Source organism: Ascidiella aspersa, chromosome 4 (assembly GCF_963924565.1).
Source record: "Ascidiella aspersa chromosome 4, kaAscAspe10.2, whole genome shotgun sequence".
Lineage (NCBI taxonomy): Eukaryota > Metazoa > Chordata > Ascidiacea > Phlebobranchia > Ascidiidae > Ascidiella > Ascidiella aspersa.
In genome coordinates, this window is record NC_139450.1 from 389,837 (window position 1) to 411,526 (window position 21,690).

The following is a 21,690-nucleotide window of genomic DNA, read 5'->3' on the forward strand; positions in this document are numbered from 1 at the left end:
TATTCTGACACCAGGAATTTTAGGCAGACGTTTACCTAATCACGACAATAATATATTGGATCATTTTTTTAGCCAGGTAAATATCCTCGGGAGGTGCCTATAAGCTATTGAACCTGATCGCTATTTTACGCTTGCGCCCGTTAGTAAATATGTCGATTAGAAGTACTTGTATGGGTGAACAAACCTCAATAAAATAAACCTCTACAGGTTAAAAGGACTGCGCTGAATCGCAAAACATGCATAAAACACCGAAAGAGCTTTGATACCAGCCTAGAAACTGATCAGAACCGATACCACCACTTGACATCGGGTATCGGCTTCGATCCGATATGATCGGACTTCCCTGGTCGTAACGCGGAACCAAATAATGTAAAGGCGTTGGTCTTTCGTGTCAAGGAGTTGTTCCGAGGTTACGAGGTTTTAAAGTTTTTTTAATCAGGTTTAAACTTCCCACCAATACAACCAACGCTAAGAGTCTTCTCCATCAACAAGAAATGCAGATAAGTAAGTCTGAAGGCTCACATCAAGTTCATGTGAAGTCAAAACGGCCCAAGCTGTTTGTAATAACAAGTTTTATAATCGCACGCACACTTATGTGAAGTGAAATTAGGCTACTTTTCTTTCTTGATTCCAGCGAGTTGTGACAAGAAAAAGTCACAATTACATGTTTGCCCAAACTTTGTGCTTTACAAAGTGGGACTTAAAATTCTTCACATCTTGGGTTTTGATTAGTCGGTCTTAACCTTTTTTTTAACAAATTTAGTAGAATACCTTAAATATAATAATTTAAATGTTGAAACGTAAATTTACTATTTTTTTCAACGCCTGTTTTATAAGTTCCTTGTCAAAATCCGAAAGTTTTTACAAATATCAAATACTCGTTAAAAACAGTTTCAAAAGTTTTGCAGAAACGGCGTTCTTGACAAAACCACCATGCAGGCGGGTCACGTGACGTGACGTCATGATTACGTAGCAGTTTGATGACGTCATGTGACGCGATGCTGACGTAGTATGCGTTGTGCGACAAAGTTCCAATACTTGCGTCGAACTGGGTCCGTTTCTTCGGCTAGTTCCTTGCAGAGCTACGGAAAGTTGTTAATTATAAACATTTGTAGTTGAATCCTTCTACACATTTGTTGGAGCTTTTTGTTTTTCATTTAGGGAGATTTTATTCCCAAATTAATAAAAATAAGGCATAGTAGCAGTAGCATTAAAAGTCCAAAGAATGGTGAAACAATTATTAATTTTGTCAAAATACCTTCTAGTAAGATTTTTATTAATTTTTTGTTTGTTTTTTGCTATTTTTAATCAAAGATTTTTTTAATCCAATGTGCATCTAACCATATATGGTAATTTTTAATATTAATAATTTTTAGGAGTCCAATTAATTAATGCTCCCCATCTTTTATGAGTAATACTTTACTTTTCAGTCACATTAACTGATGATCATACAAGTTCGTGTCGAAACGTCTTTATTAAGATGATGTCGAACTACTCAACGTTTTAGTTTATTTTTGTTTATTTAAAGGTTATTTTGCCTTTTTTCGTTGTTAGTAATATTTATACCAAACTTCACCTCCTTTACTTTATTAATACCTGATCGCATGGCAAGTCAAATTTTCTATTCAGCTTCAGTGGGAATCGAACCCGGTTCTAAAGTTTGTTACAACCAAAAAAAACATATGAATATCACCTCCTCCACTTTATTAAGTGCTTGATCCTTCTTGCAAGCTCCGTTCTCCAACTCCTCATCGAGGATGTCGATGATGAAGGCGGAGAGATGCGGGGATTTGAGTCCCTCTTTCCTCCAGGAGTCAACTCGGGATCGGAGATCTCCGCTCCACGTTAATCCCTTGCTCTGGAGGACTCTGGAGGAAAGAATGGAATAAATGGAGGAACAATGGTGCTGGATTTTTGTAGGCTTTGATGTAAACTTTCCCAGTATACACTATTGAGTTATTACGTGGACACTAGAGCGAAATAATGCAATATATAGAGGAACCTATAAAGTAAAGGGCTCTTCTGTTTAACAAGGTATTTAGGTGGAACTAGCATATAAAGACAAATTGTATTTAATTCTAGTTAAGCTTTCGCATGACCATGCTTAGGTCAAGCCTAAGTAGAAAACAGAATAGAATATTTCTTTCGAAGCTGGTATCGGTGCCGATCCGATATTAAGTTATTATTGGAATTTCAGCAAAGAATTCTACTAAGATGTAGACATTTCTAAATTTGACGTATTTTGCTTGTTTGGGAAGAATAATATATACATCTGGCATCGGCTCTAATTGCAAAACTTTTTTAAAGAAAATACTAGTTGTTGAACTTGCACATTTTGGTGTACGTTCATGAATTAGTGAATTGCTAACATTTCTATTAATTGAGGTCATACGGCCGTATTTAAAAAGTTTTTTCTCACCCCCTTAAATAACTCCAAGCGCTCTCATTCTTGGTTGCAACGTCAATCTTCTTCACCGCAAAGCTGGAAAATAACATAAAAAAATTAAACTAAGTCCAGAACTTGGTCAAATATAATTTAGTGTGTTCGGATGTCTGCTAAAAGCTTTATTAGCATCTAATAAAGTATGAAACAAAAAACAAATAAACAGTTTGAAAAAATACGTTAGAATTCATATAACTTAGGTTTGAATTAAACAGCTAAAATTTTTTTCACATTGCATAGAAATACAAATAATGTCCTACTCAATTTCTCGTTCGATGACTTGGTCGGTGAATCCAGTCGTATGTTCGATCACAAAATATCTCTCATTCCACGCCGAATTATTACGCACATCTGAATCAAGGAGGTTTTCAACAAACACTAGTTCTTCTTCCCACCGGCTGAACTCCTGGGAAATAGCACATTTAGTGAGGGGAGTAAGATAAACGATAATTCGAACAAAAGTATGGCGATCGGATCCGATAAAAGATGCATAACGTATGTGTGGACAGCAAATGTGATCTAGTCTTACTGAAGTCATTTCGTGACCGACTATAATGCCTTACATATTATAATACACCGTAATCGATATCAAATGAGATTGTAGGTTTGCATAAACGAGCAAAATATATGGATGGCCAATGATTGCTGAAATACCCATATTAACCAAGCATCGGTCCACTACTGATATCATCAATCACACAACCCCAAAATAAAACATACAATACACAATTTTCGGACAAAAAATATCGCGATTCGGAAATACAAATCTAAAATAAAATAAACGACAAAGTAAATAAGTTACCAATTGATTTCATCAAATTAGTTATTTCTATATTTTTTTAGAAATGCCTTAAAATGTTTTTACGATTTCTATGGCAGTTGCGAGAGCCGTAAAATTCAAGTGACGCCATAAACAAAATGCCAAGCTTCAGCTTGCCTACAAATCCCAAAAAAAGGCAAAAATACATTAATTGCAAATTATGGCTGAAACACTTATTAATTTAGTGTCACACCCACACCACACTAGCATGAGACGATTAACGATACTGGGAACACACAATAAGACCTACAAAGCAACAATATCTAAAGCAGATAAACCTTCTGACTCTTAAAACCTTCTGACTTAATTCAAAAAATAATAAGCAATTAAGTAAATGAAATCGACAAAGTACATCCTGCAGCTCCAATAACATAAACTCTAATTTGGCTTCCTGTTTCCCTATCCAAGTTTAAACTCTCACATTTATAATCTACTGCACATAAATGTAACACTAAAAATCACCTCGACCCTTAAATGTCGACCTCCATTCCTAAACACTGACAGCTGAAGTATTTCAATGATGTGCCCAAGGCCAGGCCATCAACCAAGACCACGTTAGTATGTAAATATTTGCATTTTAAACACCCATTTTGATTAGTGCGTTTTCTATCAATTAACTTAACTATTGCCGCTTATAGTTTGCATATTCGTCGACAAAAGCATTGTCAGACAACGCTTCTGCATATGAAACAAAACTGTTAAAAAAAGATTACAATTGTTACACTTCACTGTAAGAAAACGTTTTTCTTTTTACTTTATGGAACGTAAAGAAACATTCTTCTATGTCCAACCACCCACCTTGATGACCCACTGTCTGTGCTGCCACGCGTGGTAGTTCTTTTGGTCCATGTCGATAATTTTCGCCGTAAACTCAAGTTCGTTTGAGAAGTCGCGAGTCCATTCCACCAAAGCCCTCCGATGATGCCAAACCTAAGTAACAAACATGAGAATTAATGTCCTATTGGTTTATAAGCTCTTCAAAAAACAGGTTTTTCGCATCTTTATATGTGAAGTGTTGACAAAAACCAACCTGGTAATTTTTAGGCTGCTCCATTATAATCAATGAGAGAAACTTCATTTCAGTTGGTATGTCTTTGTTAAGTGCTTTTAGTATTGCTCTTCTGCAACAAATAATAAAAGGCTTACATTTATAATTAGTTAATAGAACATATAATTAGAAGTTACATTGCATAGGAAACAATAGCAAGAGCAAACATAGAAAATAGTAAATCATTTGTGCACGATGTGGGTTAACAAAATATTCTATGCAAATTGATAATTGCGGTTTATTTTTTTAATCATGTCTAAAGTTTCTATATTATGATCTAGTATCAGATGAACACCAATACTACAACTTAAAAGCGGATATTGTCCCCAATCAGATATTATCAGAAAATTCTACCTAAAAGCTAAGATACACCATCAACATTATTGGACAAGTTCATTTTGTTGACATAAAAACTGCAGATGCAGATTGCATTTTAAACCTTTTTAAATATAACTTTGCTTTAAGATTCGACTAATATTCATACTTTGTGACGTAAATTATTTACCGTTCTTGTATCATCTTAACAAAAAAAACTGCATTTCCCCTTACTAAATTACTAACGTCTACCTGTATTGCCACACTGTGTAGTTAGCAGGGTTGAGGCCGATTGCGCTTTTGGTCAATTCCAGAGCTCGCTCACTCATTTCGTTCGTAGCCAGCACAGCTCGGAAGTAATCGAACACATCTTTAACTAAAAATAATCAAAATTCAACATCAATATTTGTGTTTTGGAGGAGTTTATATTTGATGTAAAATTGATAGTTGGTCTCTAAAAAAATAACCGTACAATCACATAAATTCCAGAAAAAATGTTAGCCCGTCCTTTAATTTACCTTAGTATATATAGGGCAGTTAGGAAGTTTTAAAAATTAAATGGCCCACTATTCAAAGTTACCCAGTGTTGGTTTTAAAAAAATCCAAATCCTGTGGTTTGATAAACTACATTAATGCTGCGTTTAGTACATATTTAGTATACAACTTTTAACTGTATAAAGCACAACATCAATGTTTTACATTTCTCGCTGTATGCGATTTGCACGACGGGAGCAGGTCCGTCATCTTGTGGAAGAGGTTTCACATCGCTCCACTGCGAACGGTCTCTGCAACAAATTGCAAGTCGTAAGTTTTCTGACACTAATTTACTATATATACACACATATATGTGTAACAGGTTTTTTTTTAAGGTTTGGTTTGGGTGACCGCGAGGTAGTTTTAAGAGACCACAAGTGTTTCATTTAAATACCAAAAAGTTGCAAGTCCAAAATTTGGGAAACCGCTGGAGAAATTTGGAGAACTGTTTCGGTCCCCCAAAACACCTTAAAAAAAACACTGTATACACATATAAATTTCCATCCTGAAGTAGGTTACCCAAATAGGTAGATTAAAGTCTGCATTTATTTGTCTTTTTAAATACATTTTCTAGTTTCGAAATAGCATGGCGATAAGGTTTAAATGAAGTGTTATGGAGCTTTGGCTAGAACGCCACAATAAACATATGTAGAAAATAGCTCTAGGCCAAACAGTTAAAATGTTTCATTTGTAGGTTATTAATTTTAGAAACGTCGGTATAAACCCTGGGTTAACAAATTTGAAAATTGCACCTACTTGTTAAAACAATTATAACAGCCTATCCTTTAATTTGTAGTAATGTTTTCCACAGTAGATGTTTAGAGCTTGGTTAATTTGAATTAGTGAGTGCTATATTTTGGATGTAAATTGGAATCGAATGTGACTGCCGTGTTTTTCTCAAAATGTTGGGTTTCATCATCGGAATAAAGTATGTAAAATAACGGACAATGCTAACTACAAGCTACTATCCTATGTATAAAGTTTTTTTTCTTTTAATGGCCCATTTTAGACTTAAAATTATAATATAATATAGGGCTACAAGTTGTTTATCAAAGATTCGACGAACTAAACACCATTATACTTGTATGTTTACTCATACCGACGCATATACCCTAGTGAGAGCCCCGTACTGTGTGGTGTGAGAAACTTAAAATCGACAGTAAATAAACAATAGGCATCACAAGTTGTAGCTTCTTGCTGTAAAAAGGTTTAATAATTAGTTAGAAAACAAACAAACAGTTAATAATGCTCATGACATTTTAACCAAGCAAAGTAAGAATGTTACTTACTTGTACATTTTGTAATTGTCATCGTCATCAGAACTTGACATTTTACCACTTTTATATTCTTGTTAAAACAAACTTTTCTACAAAAGCAAAACATTGGATAATTTTGCAGTGAATGTGAACAATATAGATGGAATTCACACGAAAACACAGCTCATTTTGTTAAGACATTTTTTAAATTGTGACAAAATTAGAAAGATTTACAGTTTAACAAATTTAAAGTGGAATGAACAGAAACAAAATACACATTATCTTTGAACATTTAGGGTGAAATTTACAGAAAAATCGACATTAAATTAGAACCTTTGCACGTGGTTTGTTTGTTTTATAACACGAGCGTATTGTTCAGCATAAGCCGGGTTAAAGTTTTCAATCCTTCCTTTCAAAATATTGGCACCGAGAAACTTTGCCAGGTTTATCAAACATTCCTCGGCAGCAGCAGAAGTTAGAGCGACGTCACATGAAAGTGCGTAAAAAATATGGTCAAGAAAAGTCTCGACGTGCGACTTGAAAGCTTTCTTCCCAATTCTTGTAGCAATTGTTGGAAGCTGTTTGACAAAGGTCTCGAGCAAAACGACATGCTGTGAGTAATTCTTCTGCGACAAGCTTTCCACCACTAAAGGGAACACTCGGCACACATCATCAGGAAAATCCTCGCTAAGATCAGCCAGGAGGCACATGCACCCGTCAGTGCGTTCCCACGGTTCTGACGGGCGCCGGAAGTTACAATCGCTGCACCCTCCCCGACTCCCTCGACCCATTTTGGGTGCCAGCGACCCGCACGAGTACATCTGCTGGTCAGTGTGCCTCGGGTCAGGGGTCGAATGCAGTTCCTTAACGACCCCGAACTGCGCCGGTCGTTTGTCCAAACCCACAAACTTCTCCCCAGTTTCCCTTTGTTCCTTCACACTTCGCAATCCTTCCTCGATTTCTGCGAACACAGTGGTTTGGACTTGATCCTTGTAGACTTTGGTGTAATTTGCGAGGGAAAGTGACGCTCCTTTGCGAACCGAAGCAATCGGGTCTTGGAGGTTTCCGAGGAACAAACGATACAAAGTTTCTCGTTTATCTTCAGCTTCTTGTGCGTAGCTCAGAATAAAGTTCCCGCAAGCGACGCAAGCCGCATCCCTTACCGGCCAACTGTCGTCATGAAAACACTCAAGAAGTGCGTTGAGAAGTGGAGTTACAAATGGACGGACTTTTGTTGCGTCAATCTTCTTTGCAAGCTCGGAGATGCAAGCGCAGGCCGCTTCACGTACAGCGTGGTTATCCGCTTGTGTTGCGCTGATGTAATAATCGACGACTGATTTGATGTATGTTCCCACTATATCCTTGCCATGTCCGTCCGAAACAATCCTCCAAGTTTCCTGCGAGTAAATGCGAACGCCCTCAGCGATGTAATACCGGTTCAAGCACAAGCGCGGTATCAAGTCGGCAAAGTACTTCTTTCTTTCCTCGTGATCGACCGACACCAGGAAGTTACGAGTCGCAACAGATGAAGCGAGCCTCACTTGCGACCAGTTGTCCGACAATCCTCTGGCGAGGAACGAGCTAAACTGCTCGCCGTACTTTAGAATCGAGTTGTTTCCAGGATCTCCGCAAAGCACAAGCGCAGCGCACACGTTGAATCCCGTCTCCCTCACGAAACGGTTTGTGTGCGTCAGCGCTTTAAAGAGCAAGTCTAGAAGCCTCTGGTCGACAAAATCGTTAAAGTTTTTGCCGCAGCCTTCAATCATACACTGTAGACACTTCATGGTTGTCTCCAAATGCCTCCAGCCGGCAGATTCGTGGAAAATCTTCGAAGCGTCGTTGTTTTCATTCGAAGGTGCTTCGTTGCCATGGTTATGTGCCGAGTCGCCCTCAATGTGCCGAGCCAGGTCTTTCTCAAGCAGATCGAGAATGTGGTCGCTGTTCCGCTCGTAGATTTTACTCCCAAGCAACTTACAAAGTTTTCCAAGAAGTTGACCGGAGATATTTCGAACCCTGACCTCGTTGTTGGTGAGCGACTTCAGCGCAAAACCCTTGAAATAATCCAAAACTTGAAGTGAAATCACTGACTTGTCTAACCCGTCGTCGCCAGCTATTTCTACGATGCATTTTGCTCCGAGCAAGCAACCATGGGGTTCTTCCCACGGACTTTCGGCCCCACATCGCTTCAATTGTTCCTCAAACTTTTCCAGGAGGTTTTTCGCGTGTTCGTCGCAGTTTCTTCCTTTAAGCAAAGAACGCAGATGAACGACGCCTTTGTCGCGATCCAAACGTTTGTCGCTCAGTAAAAGACTTAAAACTTTGTCAGCTTCAATGTTGCTCATTTTCAAATTTGTATAAGCTTACACACAGACCTGAAAAAACAAGATTAAAAAAAATGAGAATTTAAGTCTTGTCTAAATTTATGAACTTTTTACCTAAAAAGAAATGAAAATAGTAAGTTTAAAGTGTAAAGCACAATAATGCAGGTTTTTCATTGGTAAACATAATAAAAAATTACGTAATGTTTAAGGCAGGATAATGGAGTTAGACCAACAAAATGAATTTCTACCACCAAAACAAATGTACGAGTTTATGTACTAAAAGAGAAGAAAGAAAATGCAAAGATACCGTCGTGAACAGAAGCAAGGATTTCAAAATAATGGTCAATCAACTGATACAACTTTGGGAAAAACACCACTTTTTATTTAGGAAATTTACATTTGAGTCCGAAATAAAACTTTTATTGTGATGTTAATTTTAGTTCAATTACCATAACCGTTAAAAGGTATTATACAAGCTTAGTATATTTCTATGTTTAATATTGTAAGTTAAGGCGTTTCTGGCTGATTTTTGTTTAAAGCAACGCGCTTTTTACGCTATTTTAAATTACTACACAGGAACATCATTTAAATCTTTCACATGAAAAGCTATGGTGACCCATATCAAAGCAAATGCACAAAATAGCAACAAAAATAACAAAGCGTTATTGCAGTAAGATTTTCATAATTATATTCAGTGTCTTTAAGAAAAAATGAGATATATCATTAACTTCTTGCTCGCAGAAATTTAACTATTTTCTTTAAAAGTGTGTTTAGTGTTTTAAGACGAATCCATGTCGCTTGAATCATCCTTGTCAGGTTTAGCTGCTGGTTTGTGATGACGATACTCTGGTTTCAACTCCCACATATTGCGATGGCCTGGGTGGTTGTTGTACATCCCTATCTCCTTTAAAACCTCTTTAAGGAAAGTCTGAACAAAAAATAAACTCAACAAATATTGAATTAAAATTTAAATAATTAAGGTAAAAAAAACAAGTGTTCAAGTCAAAGTTTATCGCAACTTGAATCTGGATTACTATGATAAAAAAAAATAAAAGGAAATGACGAGTTAAAAATTATCATACAAAAATACAATTAAAAAGTTCATATAGCATTTAAAGTGGTTTTGTTGGTAAGTATTTTCTTAATTATATTAAAATAAAAGAAATTATTCTTGATAACTGATGACAGTTAAGGTTTCACTATAATGTAAAAATACCCAATGCAAAAAATCATCCCTTTTTATTACATTAGTATAACTAACTATTTGCATTGTGTAAATTAGCCTTTAAAAAACTAAAAAAAAGTTATAATTGAACATCCTAAGTCCGTCATTTTTGAAAAACAAATAGAGAGTTGTTTAAGTATATATTAAAAATGTAAGCTACAAATTTCTGACATACAATTGGTTGTTGTGTGATCTCCCTTAGATCCTTGATGTTGTAGTATTGGTGTTTCTCGAAGGCACTGAACAACATGCTCTGCAGTTCGTCTTTCTCAACACGGACATGCTTGACTGCCTTCTTCTTGGCAATCTCGTAATCGCGCTGACAAATAAAAATCATATCACAAAGGGGTGTAATTTTAAGAAAGAAGTTTGAAGAGTTATTAGTAAGTTCATTCTCCTTATTTCGCTAAACCCACCCAAAAATAATTTTCACTAGCTGGCCTGAAATAATTAGAAAATTTAAAACAATAGTTGGTTCCAAACAGGAAAAAATACTTTTATTTTAAAGTGGTGCTGGTTAGGCTAAAATGCAAGTGAATTCAAATTTAATTCTGCCAAGTGCCGATGTCTTAAGTTTTGTTCATTTCAAGAAGGGCTGCGGGGTGGAAGTCGGACTCGGGACTCGAATAAGACCACAATCCGAGGCCGACATGCCCATTTCAAAACCGATGAACCTAAAAGCTGTAATAAAGGTGAAATAGCATATGGTTAAAAATTGTCCAATCATGTATTGTAAGTGGATGTATTAAATGACACCCCTACAAGTGGATTGCTGAATATCCACCTTGATTTAGTTACGCAAACGGGTGAAATACAGGCTGTAGAGTCAGAGCCGGACGCAGGAACTCGACGAAATCTCACATTGGGTTGGGCCGGAGTCTTGTTTATTTTAAACCCACTCCGCAGCCTTGGAGTAAGCTAACAAACAACTCAGTGTGCAAAATTGGGAGCAAAAAGAAGTAAATGATAAATGCATTACGCAAATAAAGGCAATGAGAAACACTTCTCTAAATGTCACAATCTTAGTTTACACATTTCTCACAATCCTACCTCTTCTTTTGTGATAGTGACGGGTTTGTAGTTGGTTTTCACGGCCGACTCGAGTTGTTTCGTCACCCTCTTTGGTCGACACGCTTCAATGACTTGCGCTTTCTTGAGTTGCATATAATTCTTGCTAACGACCGGACGGCAATCAACTTTCTGGACGACACGACCTTCAATGGAACGCTTTTCACCAACTAAAATACAAAAATATATGCAAATTGCATATGGTGTTTCACAGCAGGGGCGTATCCAGAAATTTAAAAAGGGGGGGTCCCGAATTTTCAACTTGGGGAATTCCCCGTTTTTCCGTCTGACGTTAATGACGTCATAAATAATACCGCTTACTGTGCAATCGTTAACTTCAGGAGTAAATCGAAACCAAGACCGTGAAATATGTGTGATTGATTTTGGTAGATCCATGTACGGGACCACGCTAAATTACAAGCACGTCTCTCGCCACTTGCAATACTAAACGAAGATCGTTTTCCCGGGTGTTATTCGACTACCATAACATAAAAACGCCAATTCAATAGTTCTAAAATCAGTGTTTTTAACCTTTTTAAGTGAGGGCACACCTGACGAGCGAAGCGAGCGCGATTTTTTTTTGGTATAATGGCATTTCTTTTAATTTTATTGCAAGTTTGCCCGCGACGCACTTGGCAGCCCTCCACGGCGCAACGGTAAAGCAGCGCTGATCTAGTTCAAAAGATAGCATTAAAATGTAAACAAAACGGATGCAGAAAAGTCATTCGAAAAATTTTTCGCACTTACGTAGTTAAAATAGTCGAAAAGTATATGAATTGGTAAACTGCGAGAAACATCAGCACCGCCTAACTCGACGTTAAAAGCGAGAAAAGGCGGAGACCGCTTGATTTATTGTTGTTAATTGTCGAACACACACTTGCTAATCAGCCAACCTGAACAAATAACGAAATGCGAGAGAAAAAATATCCCGCGTTTATGGTTGACCAAACAAGAAACGAAAAACGGCGTTTTGCGCTCGATCTTCGTTTTGCATTAGCTTAAGACGCGCGAGTCGTGACCCAATTACATTAAAAAACACGCAGCTTCGGACGGGGTGTTTAAACGTTGACAAAAACGATATTGTCACTCACGAAAAGGGGGGGGTCCGAACCCCCAAACCCCCCCCCCTGGATACGCCACTGTTTCACAGGACAACAGTTAACACTTTATTGTGATACCAATTATTTTATGCAGAAAGCAAGGTAGCCTGGGATCATTAGCAATTTTGTTTTTAAACTATACTAAAAGATATAGAAAATTTAACTATTAATTGAAACATTTAAAAACTTACATTTTACAAATATTCAGTTTAGTTGGTTACTTACAATTTTCTGAAATAAACAACAAAACACAAAGTTTAAAAACCAAGTGAATCACAGGATCAGAAATTTTTTTATATTTCCCATTAACCGGCATCGTATAACACAGTTTAGGCGAGTTTCATTGTTAATATACGCGTCAGCGGAACAGTGATCGACAAGCAGAAACCTGCTGTCAATGGTTTTGGATTCCATAAAGATACGTCTTTTTATATATTTTCTGACATATTCACTTAAAGATTGCAAACCGTAGCTGAAATACTAATATAATCAATTTGGCACTGAAAAATACCACTTGGCATCAGGTATCAGCTGTGATTCGATATTATCAACATTCTAAATTCATTAAAATTTACAAATAACTGTATCCAACCTTTCGGATTAGAGCTTGACGTGGTTGAAAACACGGACAGACATTGACCCCCCGAACCCTGGAGTGCAAATCTGTGGTCGGTGGCAAGGTTTCCGTAAGGGGACGACGAACCGGGTTCGGGGAGTTTTGGGTTCATTGAATACAAGACCTCGGTACGACCCCCACTCCTGCGAGTAGACATAAGTTTGTAAATCTAAAAGTAGCCAAATATACAGTTTGCTTGTGTCTCATATGGTGGTTCGCAACAGCCAGGGGTTCATAAACTGGGCTCCAAAGGCGCCTTGGGGATCTGTAGAATAGTTTCAGGCTGGTCAATGAAGTCCTAAGTTTAAAAAATGTAATGGAATTTTCAAAATAAAATAGTTCAATTAAAAAATTAATTTTAAAACAATAAAGTTTTATATATGTTGATAAACACTATGGAAACTAGACTTCAATAGCTAACTTAAATAAAATCTGAATTTTTTTAGAATATGTATATGATTTTCTTAACATATTCCTTCACACTTCAGGGTTATAAAAGTGATGGATATATCAATATACTTTGTGATTTTCAGCTTCCCAACATTGCAGCCATCTGGTGCGTTGACCCATTTATTGGCAAGGTATTTTGGCACTTTTACGAGCCAAACGTCGTGTTTTGCGCCGGTTAGATCAAGACTTGGGTCTCCTTCATCTTTATCGGCCATCACAGGAAACAGATTTGCAGGTTTGTGCGAAGTTTATGACTTTACATGATACAGGTTCCTTGTTAATTTAATATTCTTCTCTAAACCTGTAAATAAAGATAATTTCACATAAATATTCATGCCAGATGAGCACGCAGCTTAAATATGCGTGGCTGAAATAAGGTTATTTCTAAAATTTGCACAACTTAAAATAAAGGAGTATACCGAAAACTGTTAGCATTACAAAATGTCCGATTGATAGTGGAACTGCGCAGGGGATTCATCCCCAATGCGAGCCTAAATGTGTAACCTGGTATTCTTGTTATAAACCATATAGCAAGCAAATAGAAGGAACTTCAGGAAATCCCAGGAGAAACTGCATTTGAGGTAATTTGGCGTGAAAAGATATTACAAGGTGGTATTAAATGTCAAAACAAGCACCAACAAAAACACAATTTATGGTTTTCTTTTGTATCCTAAGGGATGAGTTATTGACCAAAAATATTTACTTTTTGATGAATTTACGGTGTGGGTTAGTTCTAACAATACTTTAACAAGTTAAATCTTGTTTTCTAACTTTGTAATTAATGATCTTTCTGGATTAAAACACGAGATAAAGTGGATGATGACAATGTACTGACTAGGGTTCATCTGGAGCCGGGAATGTTTCGACGAGAAACTCCCGGGATTACCCGACAATTAATGATCCCGAATCTCGGGAATTTGTTCCACAATCCCAGTTATTCGGCAACATAGCAAAACTATAAAAATATTCGCTGTTTTTGACTGATATAAAGAAAAAAATATTACCAAACCTATTAAAAAAACACAGTTTGCGGCTTGTTATGGACTTATTGACACAAAATAATGACATTAAACATGCAATACAATAGTTTAGCATCGGTGTACGTGGGGGCGAAATATTGTTTCCTAAAGGTGTGATTAATGTTTTTATCAGAAAATTAGGCATGTCAGTAGCAGGGACAACATATTGTAGCAGTCTTACAAAATACAATTCATGAAAAATTTGAACTCGTACAGCCAAATATCATTCTTAAACGAATAATTAAGCAGTTTTACACGCATTAGTGTTAATTCAAACTACTTCTTTGCATCTTCAAACAATCTGTTACATTTAAAATGTTTGGGTTTAATAACATTATTTGGGTTAGGGTGCGTTTGCGAATGCAGTTGTCAAGTATTATTACCATATTTAGTCTCCTATATTTATTGCAATTTCAATTTGACAACTCATTTCGTTACTGTAAAAGGGCGCTGGTCTAGAATCTTACCACAGCGTTAAAACAATTATTAAATCGACGCACATTATTTGGTTAAGGAAGTTGCTGTGTCGGTTTGGGTGTGGGCGGGTCAAGTATTATTATTAAATAATATTGCTTAACCTACCCAAACGCTAGACCCTAACTCAAATAATGGGCGTTAGCAATTTTGGTTTGGGTGGGTAAAAGTAATATTAATAAAATACTTTACCCACCCACACCCACACCAAAATATTGTGTTTAATAACTGTGGTAGGATTCTAGACCAGCACCAAACAATGTTAGTTGTGGTAGATTCACGATATGTTTTGCACTGGAAGCAAGGGATATATCAGCCAGAAACATAAACGCCAGGTTGGAAAGTAAGGTCTGGATTTATCCTCCGTGAAGTTTCCCGCTTGGCCCCGATCGTTGTCGCGCATTTCATGTAAAATTAACAGAAAATGCGGTCAGCCGCAAAAAATCGCTCAAACGCGCAGAACTTTCATCGCGCTAATGGTTTTCGGTATAGTACTCCATTTTCAGCTGTGCCATGTTTACAAATTAACATTATTACAGCCGCTCAATTATAAGCTGCAAAATCGTCTTGTCCACACAAAATCCAAAGTTTTCAATCTGGCACAAACGTGAGATGGCTGGAGAATGTTTTTTGATATAAATGTCTTTAATTGCAAGATGTTTTGTAAATTTGTAGTTTTGGAGGAGCGCCACTTTTTGTAAATTTGTTGTCACTTTCTGTGGCTGTCTGCGATCTAGGATTTGTAATTAAATATAACATACAATCACAAGACAGGCGCAGTGAAATACAATCAAAATATTTAGAAACCAACGCTGTTTTAAGTTAACTATTATATACATAACAAGGTATTTTGCAAGACCTGTTTGGTCGCGTCAATAAAGGAGATTAGTTCATCACAATCACATAAACCTTTTGGTTGTTTAAATTGTCTAGTTGCGAAAAACACGCTAAGTATTATAAATTGACAACTTTAACTATGTTTTGAAACCTCATATTATTCGCAAAACTTGGTAAATTATTTACTTTTTTACTTTCGTAACAAAAACGTGATCAATTGATGTAAATACGTGCAGTAAGCAAGGTTATTTTAAACAGAAACTTTCGATAAAAAAACAATACAAGAAGGTTTTGATTATCAACTGGCGAACGAAAGATTCTTTATTGATCAAATAACAATTTCCTAATACTTTTTATCCCCAAATAAAACATGAAATTAGTTTAATTACGATTCTAATTTTACCCTGGGATTGTTGCGTTTATTTGTCAATAAAATATTTCACTTTTGACAAATATTATTTATGACACCATTTTATGTCCCAAAATTAAATAAAAACCAGTGCCTATATATTGATATATAGGCACTGATAAAACTGTAGATTTGTGCTTTGAAGATAAAATTTATAAATCGAACGAATCCAGTAGGTTGAAACATTATGCGATATTACCTAATTTAAATCACTTGACAACGATTTAGTTTGGCCGACTGGCACCGCCTAACAAATTATATCCACCTTTCAATAGTGGGCGCTTAGAACCAATTAATCGGTGTGCAACCAATGTAAAATTGGATTTTCGAACTTAAAGTAAATTTTGTTATGATTCTATAATTAATAATTATCGTGTTGCTTTTATGATGAAAAAATCTTAAAAAGCATTTTTATCACAAGGTATAAAGTAAAGTAAAATAATTAGGTGTAGTTACAGGTCTCATCAAATATTTCTAAATATTCCCAAAGTGTAACTTGAGAAAACTTAAAAAAAAACTTGTTTTCGGGTTTTGTCCGTGAGTAAACATATATATTTATGTCAGACTTTGTGTTTTTCAGTGAATACACTTGTGGGGCGCATGGCGCTTCTACTTGGCCTCCTAATTCTATTTGATCAGTGCGAGGCGAAGAAAACAAAAAGCCCCAAGACATCTATAGCAGCCACTTTGTCATATTGTGTTTACACAGAGAATTTTTGTTTTTAATCGATGTGTCGTAACGGAAAATTTTCAGTAAAAATCTATGGCCTAAATTCTTTGCAATCCTTTCAATGTTTGCGTTACTCCTTGCAGCCAATGTGCAAACGATAAGCGGAAAGTTTTCGGTAAAATTCCGTTACGTAGATTTCTTGCAACCACATGCTAATGTTTGCGATATTCTTGCAGCGAATTGCAAAAATTCAAATTGCTGACACCAATTTTTATGCGTCAAGGTATTTACATCCGTTTTTTGTATATGTTTCAAAACACCGCGGTCTGAACATTAGTCGGTTTCCCCGGTCGGGTGATTTTCAAACTGTTGACATTTAACTGAAGTCAGAAGCTGTTTCGCAATCGCATTTTGACGTAAAATTTGTATGTTTCGCGTCAGAAATAAGTTTGAAAAAGGCTTGAGATACACCCTTTTTGTCACGTGGTATTTTGTTAAGTATTATAACAATTAATGACGTAAATCTTTCTTTATTCGCAGAAATTTTCTTAACTGATTCTCGTCTATAAATAGCGTGTTCAATCAATATAAAGAGGCTTTTACAGCTTTTACTCAGACTGCAAACTCGAGTGCTTTTGTGACTGAAGACAGCAAAATTGACTGTTCATGTATCTGAACTAAAGGAAAGAATTGGACCTATCTGGCCTCACGAAGACAGGCCATCTCAAATCTTGAAGGAGTGTGGTCGATTCATCTTGGCAATTATATAAATGAAGACTCATTAATCAGACCCATACCCCTACACATCTAAATCTTCCAAATCTTCCAAATCTTCCAAATCTTCCAAATCTTCCAAATCTTCCAAATCTTCCAAATCTTCCAAATCTTTCAAATCTTTCAAATCTTCCAAATCTTCCAAATCTTCCAAATCTTCCAAATCTTCCAAATCTTCCAAACTTCCAAATCTTCCAAATCTTCCAAATCTTCCAAATCTTCCAAATCTTCTACGTCACACTGCTGTAACTAGGATGTCCGATAAGTAATATCGTGTTCCGATACCCGACATTTTAGGCAAATTGCAACCGATCTGATACCAAGTCATGTGTAAGGGAAGTATGCAAAACTATTCAAGGGTAATAAGAATATCAAAGCCCATACAGAAGTAGGTATCATCTTGAACGTTTCGAATAAATCTTTATTCATTTTCAACATAGAGAGAAGGTACTGTTTGTAAGTGTATATATAATGCTGAGGCAGACGTCAGAAAGAAGGAAACGTAGAGAGACACACTATCTAAACCGGGTTGAGCGGCGATTAGAAGGTAGGTCGCTCATAGCAGATAAGGCCATCAACGTGATCAGATGTTGAAAAGAAAGAGTGGTATAGAAGCATGGTCTGCGTTAATTTCCGGGTTGTGCCGTGTTATTTCTACGGTTTCCTTAATCAAAAGACGACGCCAACACCGACTTGTCGCAAGAATCTTGGGGTTTTTAAAATCTATGTTGTTACCAGGATTTTAATGCAAGTGCCTGGTCAAGTCTTGCATTTTGTTCAACCACACAAAATATCGCGTTTACTGCAACGCTAGTTACTTTGCAAACCATTACAACAACAGTAGCTCAGGAAATGTCATCATTCCAAGTTCTATGCGTCACAGTGCATCAAACTGTTGCTACCAGGCATAATATTGTTCGAAAACATAATTGTGTTTACTTTACCAGAGGAGTATAACAGTCTTCAGACTATCCTTGGTATTATCTTATCGGTACATGTTCAAGTTTCACAATTATTTTTTTTCAAAAAACATTTTATTTTTTTCGCAAACATACACAGAGATGGCAAAAACAATAGTGATAGGTGTTTCAATATTATGTACTGATATTTTTGTTTAGATTTAAAAAAAAAGAAATAAAATAATGCAACTATTCAAATTGATTTTGAATAAAAACAAATCCGCAATGTTTACAAGAAATAATCTGCTGATATTATTGTTCAGATTTCAAACAAAGAAAATAATATAAAATAATGCAACTTTGTAAAATTGATTTTGAATAAAATAAATCCGCGCAGTTTCTAGTTAATAAATTGTTATTTATATTTTATAAACGAACCGTCACGATTCAATGTTGGTTTTCAATATAATAATTGTTTATGCTAAATATTTTCAGCAAACTGAACGGAAGATTATTGTTTGAAACTGATAAATTTAGCTGAAATATCTCAGTTGGCACACAGTTTTATTCTGGATTGACACAACTGACAAATTGAAACAACAAGGTAAGTGTTATTAGAAAAGTTGTGTTAAGCGTACAACTAAAACATTGAAATTTTTCTTTATTTTTGACCAATTTTTTTGTATAACGAACTAAACTGAAAATGCAACAAAATTGTAATTGAGAACAAATATTTGTCAATTAAGTTGCTTTAAAAACAACTTTTTGTTATTCGTGTAAATTTGTATGTTTTTCAGATGAACAAGTTTGTTATGATGGCGCTTCTACTTGGCCTCCTACTTCTGGTTGATCAGAGCAAGGCGGCTCCAGGGTGGACAATCATTTTCAAAGGTTTGACTTGCAAATGCAAATCCCACGGTTGCTATTGCAAACGTTACATTCCAGTTTGCATTCGCTTGGATAAGTGGAGTGCCCTTGCACCTACCAGCCGAGACGAAGGTAAAGTTCAGATTGTTGCAATTTTGTTACGTCACAATATCTACGAATTAAAGTTGTACAATAACATACACTTGTGAAAGTTAAAATTGTTTGCCAATGTCAGGTTTAATATATTGTGGTGAACCTAGTTTGATCTATTAAGCAAAATATAATATTCCTAATAATAGTTTTAAGTTGTTCAATTAACTTTATTTTCAGCTGAAAACTTTGAGAATCCAGAGCTCGATATGAACCAAGACGAGCAGGAATAAATAAAGGTGAGTTTTAATTGAAAAATACTTTTTGTTTTGCATCTTTAAAGCAAATGTTTTTGTCTTGATTTAAAGAATTCTATAGAACTTAATAAAACTGTTGCTTGTTCAAATCGCAGCCTAACTGTTCACTTTAAACCAAACCTAAAGGTAACGGTTCAATCTTCAGCGGATCAAATTATCAACACTATTTACTTTTTAAATATTTTCAGATGAATCAGCGAGAAGTAACAACGAAGTATCTTCATGGATCCGTTGTTTATTCGTGTGATCATCAATAAAAACAACCAGAAACATAAACTTGTGATAATGTTTACATTTGTGCTTACGCGTTGGGGTAGAGAGGGTAGATTGTGGTTTGTTGTGAGAAATAATATAAACTTCGATTACCTGCATCGTTCAAATTATACAATCCGCAATGATTACTACATTATCAGTTACGATTTAAAAGAAATAAGTAAAATAATGCAACTATTCGAAGTTGGTTTTCAATTAAAACAAATCCGATGTTCCTCAGAAATTACCTGCTCTTAACATTGTTTAACTTAAAAATAAAGAAATAAGATAAAATGACGAAACCATCCAATGTTAGTTTTGAATGAAACGATTTCGCAATGTTTCTAGTAAATTATTTGCTGATATTAATTTTGAGATTTCCAAGAAAGAAAATAATCCCGCAATGTTTTAAAGAAATTTGGCGCTGATATTATTGTTTAGATTAAAATCATATAAAAGAATGCAATAATTTAAAGTTGACTTTGACTGCGCATGTTAAGTCATAAAGAAAAAAACTGTGTAGTCTACCTCAAACCAAAAGCTTCAACAGTTGATAAAAAAGCCCTTTTAATAAAAACTATTGCGCTATCAGTAATGTTTAACCCAGTTTTCTGTGTTAACTCGCGCTAATAACATACGGTTAAAAAAGAATAATGGAAAATAAAAATTATACAAGCATTCAATTTTACTAGAACTAAATACAAACCCACATTGGTTCTAATAATTCAGCTGCTTCACAAAGAAAGAAATAAAATCATGCAAAATAATAAAACTATTCAAGTATTATTTTAAGTAATATAAATCCGCAATGTTTCCACTAATTGCTGATATTATTGTTTATGCATAAATGCTGAACTTTCTATTAAAAACGAATCCGCAATGTTTCTAGGAAAATAGCTGCCGATAACCCCGGCCATTTATAAAAGAACAACAATATTTCCATGCAACGAGGGATTTTAACAAATGTAATTTAGCTTTCCGTTTCGTCTGCCATATTTTCAACACAATTTATGTCATAACGATTTACAACTTACAAAAAGAGCTAAAATATTCAGGTAGACATTATTCTGTTTTTGTCGCCACAGATTTTAGTGAAAAACGAGGTAAGCAAAAAATTCGTGCAAATTGGTAATTATAAATAATGTTAAACTGTACCGCCAACTAAAATGTTACTAAAAAATTATTTATTTTATTTTTTGTTAGTTGACCGGCGGCATAAATAGCGTTGCTGCCTTGATATGTTTCTGCAAGCAAAAACAGATATGGGTCAAAAATTTCCCGCCTTTACTTATGTCTTAGATAAATTCAAATACGGCGAGGTATTTGGGGAATGATTGAAACATTCATTTGATAAATAGAATTTACGTAGAATGCGTACGGCCATGTTATTACATTTTGGCAAGTTAACATGTTCAATCATCAAATATAATCATTCTGTTAAAATGGTTTAACGCCTATGATTTGCCATACTTTTGCCTACTTTTACTGGGTAAAGTTTTACCACGCCTTGGTTCGTTTTTGGTCATTACTTTATTGTAGAAACATTTCTTTGGCGGAATGTAAACTTTGTCACTTATTTATTGCTGAGAAACAACTATTCAAAGTGGATTTTGAATAAAAACAAATCCGCAATGTTTCTCAGAAATAATCTGCTGATATTATTGTTCAGATTTCAAAGAAATAAAATAATGAAGTATTCAAAGTTGGCTTGGAATAAAAACAAATCCGCAATGTTTCTCAAAAATTATCTGCTGATATTATTGTGCAGATTTCAAAGAAAGAAAATATTCAAAACATACATTTTATGTAAACAAAGCAACAGAATTTGTTGTAAACATTTGTTTTCATTATTACTCAGAAATGAACGAAAAAAAACTTTTAAAGTA

At 35.4% G+C, this 21,690-nt stretch overlaps 3 protein-coding genes across 3 annotated transcripts; all 3 read right to left on the reverse strand.

Moving 5' to 3' along the window:
- Nucleotides 1-598: 598 nt before the first annotated feature.
- Nucleotides 599-6,559, reverse strand: LOC146146502 (protein farnesyltransferase/geranylgeranyltransferase type-1 subunit alpha-like). The gene is made up of 9 exons (XM_083387227.1): nucleotides 6,450-6,559; nucleotides 5,326-5,411; nucleotides 4,879-5,002; nucleotides 4,294-4,384; nucleotides 4,062-4,193; nucleotides 2,704-2,849; nucleotides 2,420-2,482; nucleotides 1,694-1,868; nucleotides 599-1,082 (listed from the first exon to the last, which is right to left on the reverse strand). Exons 1-9 carry the CDS (start codon nucleotides 6,488-6,490, stop codon nucleotides 987-989), a joined length of 954 nt encoding a protein of 317 aa, XP_083243353.1. The 5' UTR covers nucleotides 6,491-6,559; the 3' UTR covers nucleotides 599-986.
- Nucleotides 6,560-6,593: 34 nt separating this feature from the next.
- Nucleotides 6,594-8,780, reverse strand: LOC146146503 (uncharacterized). Its single transcript, XM_083387217.1, has one exon. The coding sequence runs from the start codon at nucleotides 8,756-8,758 to the stop codon at nucleotides 6,743-6,745; it is 2,016 nt and encodes a 671-aa protein (XP_083243343.1). The 5' UTR covers nucleotides 8,759-8,780; the 3' UTR covers nucleotides 6,594-6,742.
- A 51-nt stretch (nucleotides 8,781-8,831) lies between these two features.
- Nucleotides 8,832-13,491, reverse strand: LOC146146504 (general transcription factor IIF subunit 2-like). The gene is made up of 5 exons (XM_083387230.1): nucleotides 13,266-13,491; nucleotides 12,723-12,889; nucleotides 11,013-11,200; nucleotides 10,138-10,281; nucleotides 8,832-9,665 (listed from the first exon to the last, which is right to left on the reverse strand). The coding sequence occupies exons 1-5, from the start codon at nucleotides 13,409-13,411 to the stop codon at nucleotides 9,516-9,518; spliced, it is 795 nt and encodes a 264-aa protein (XP_083243356.1). The 5' UTR covers nucleotides 13,412-13,491; the 3' UTR covers nucleotides 8,832-9,515.
- Nucleotides 13,492-21,690: the final 8,199 nt, after the last annotated feature.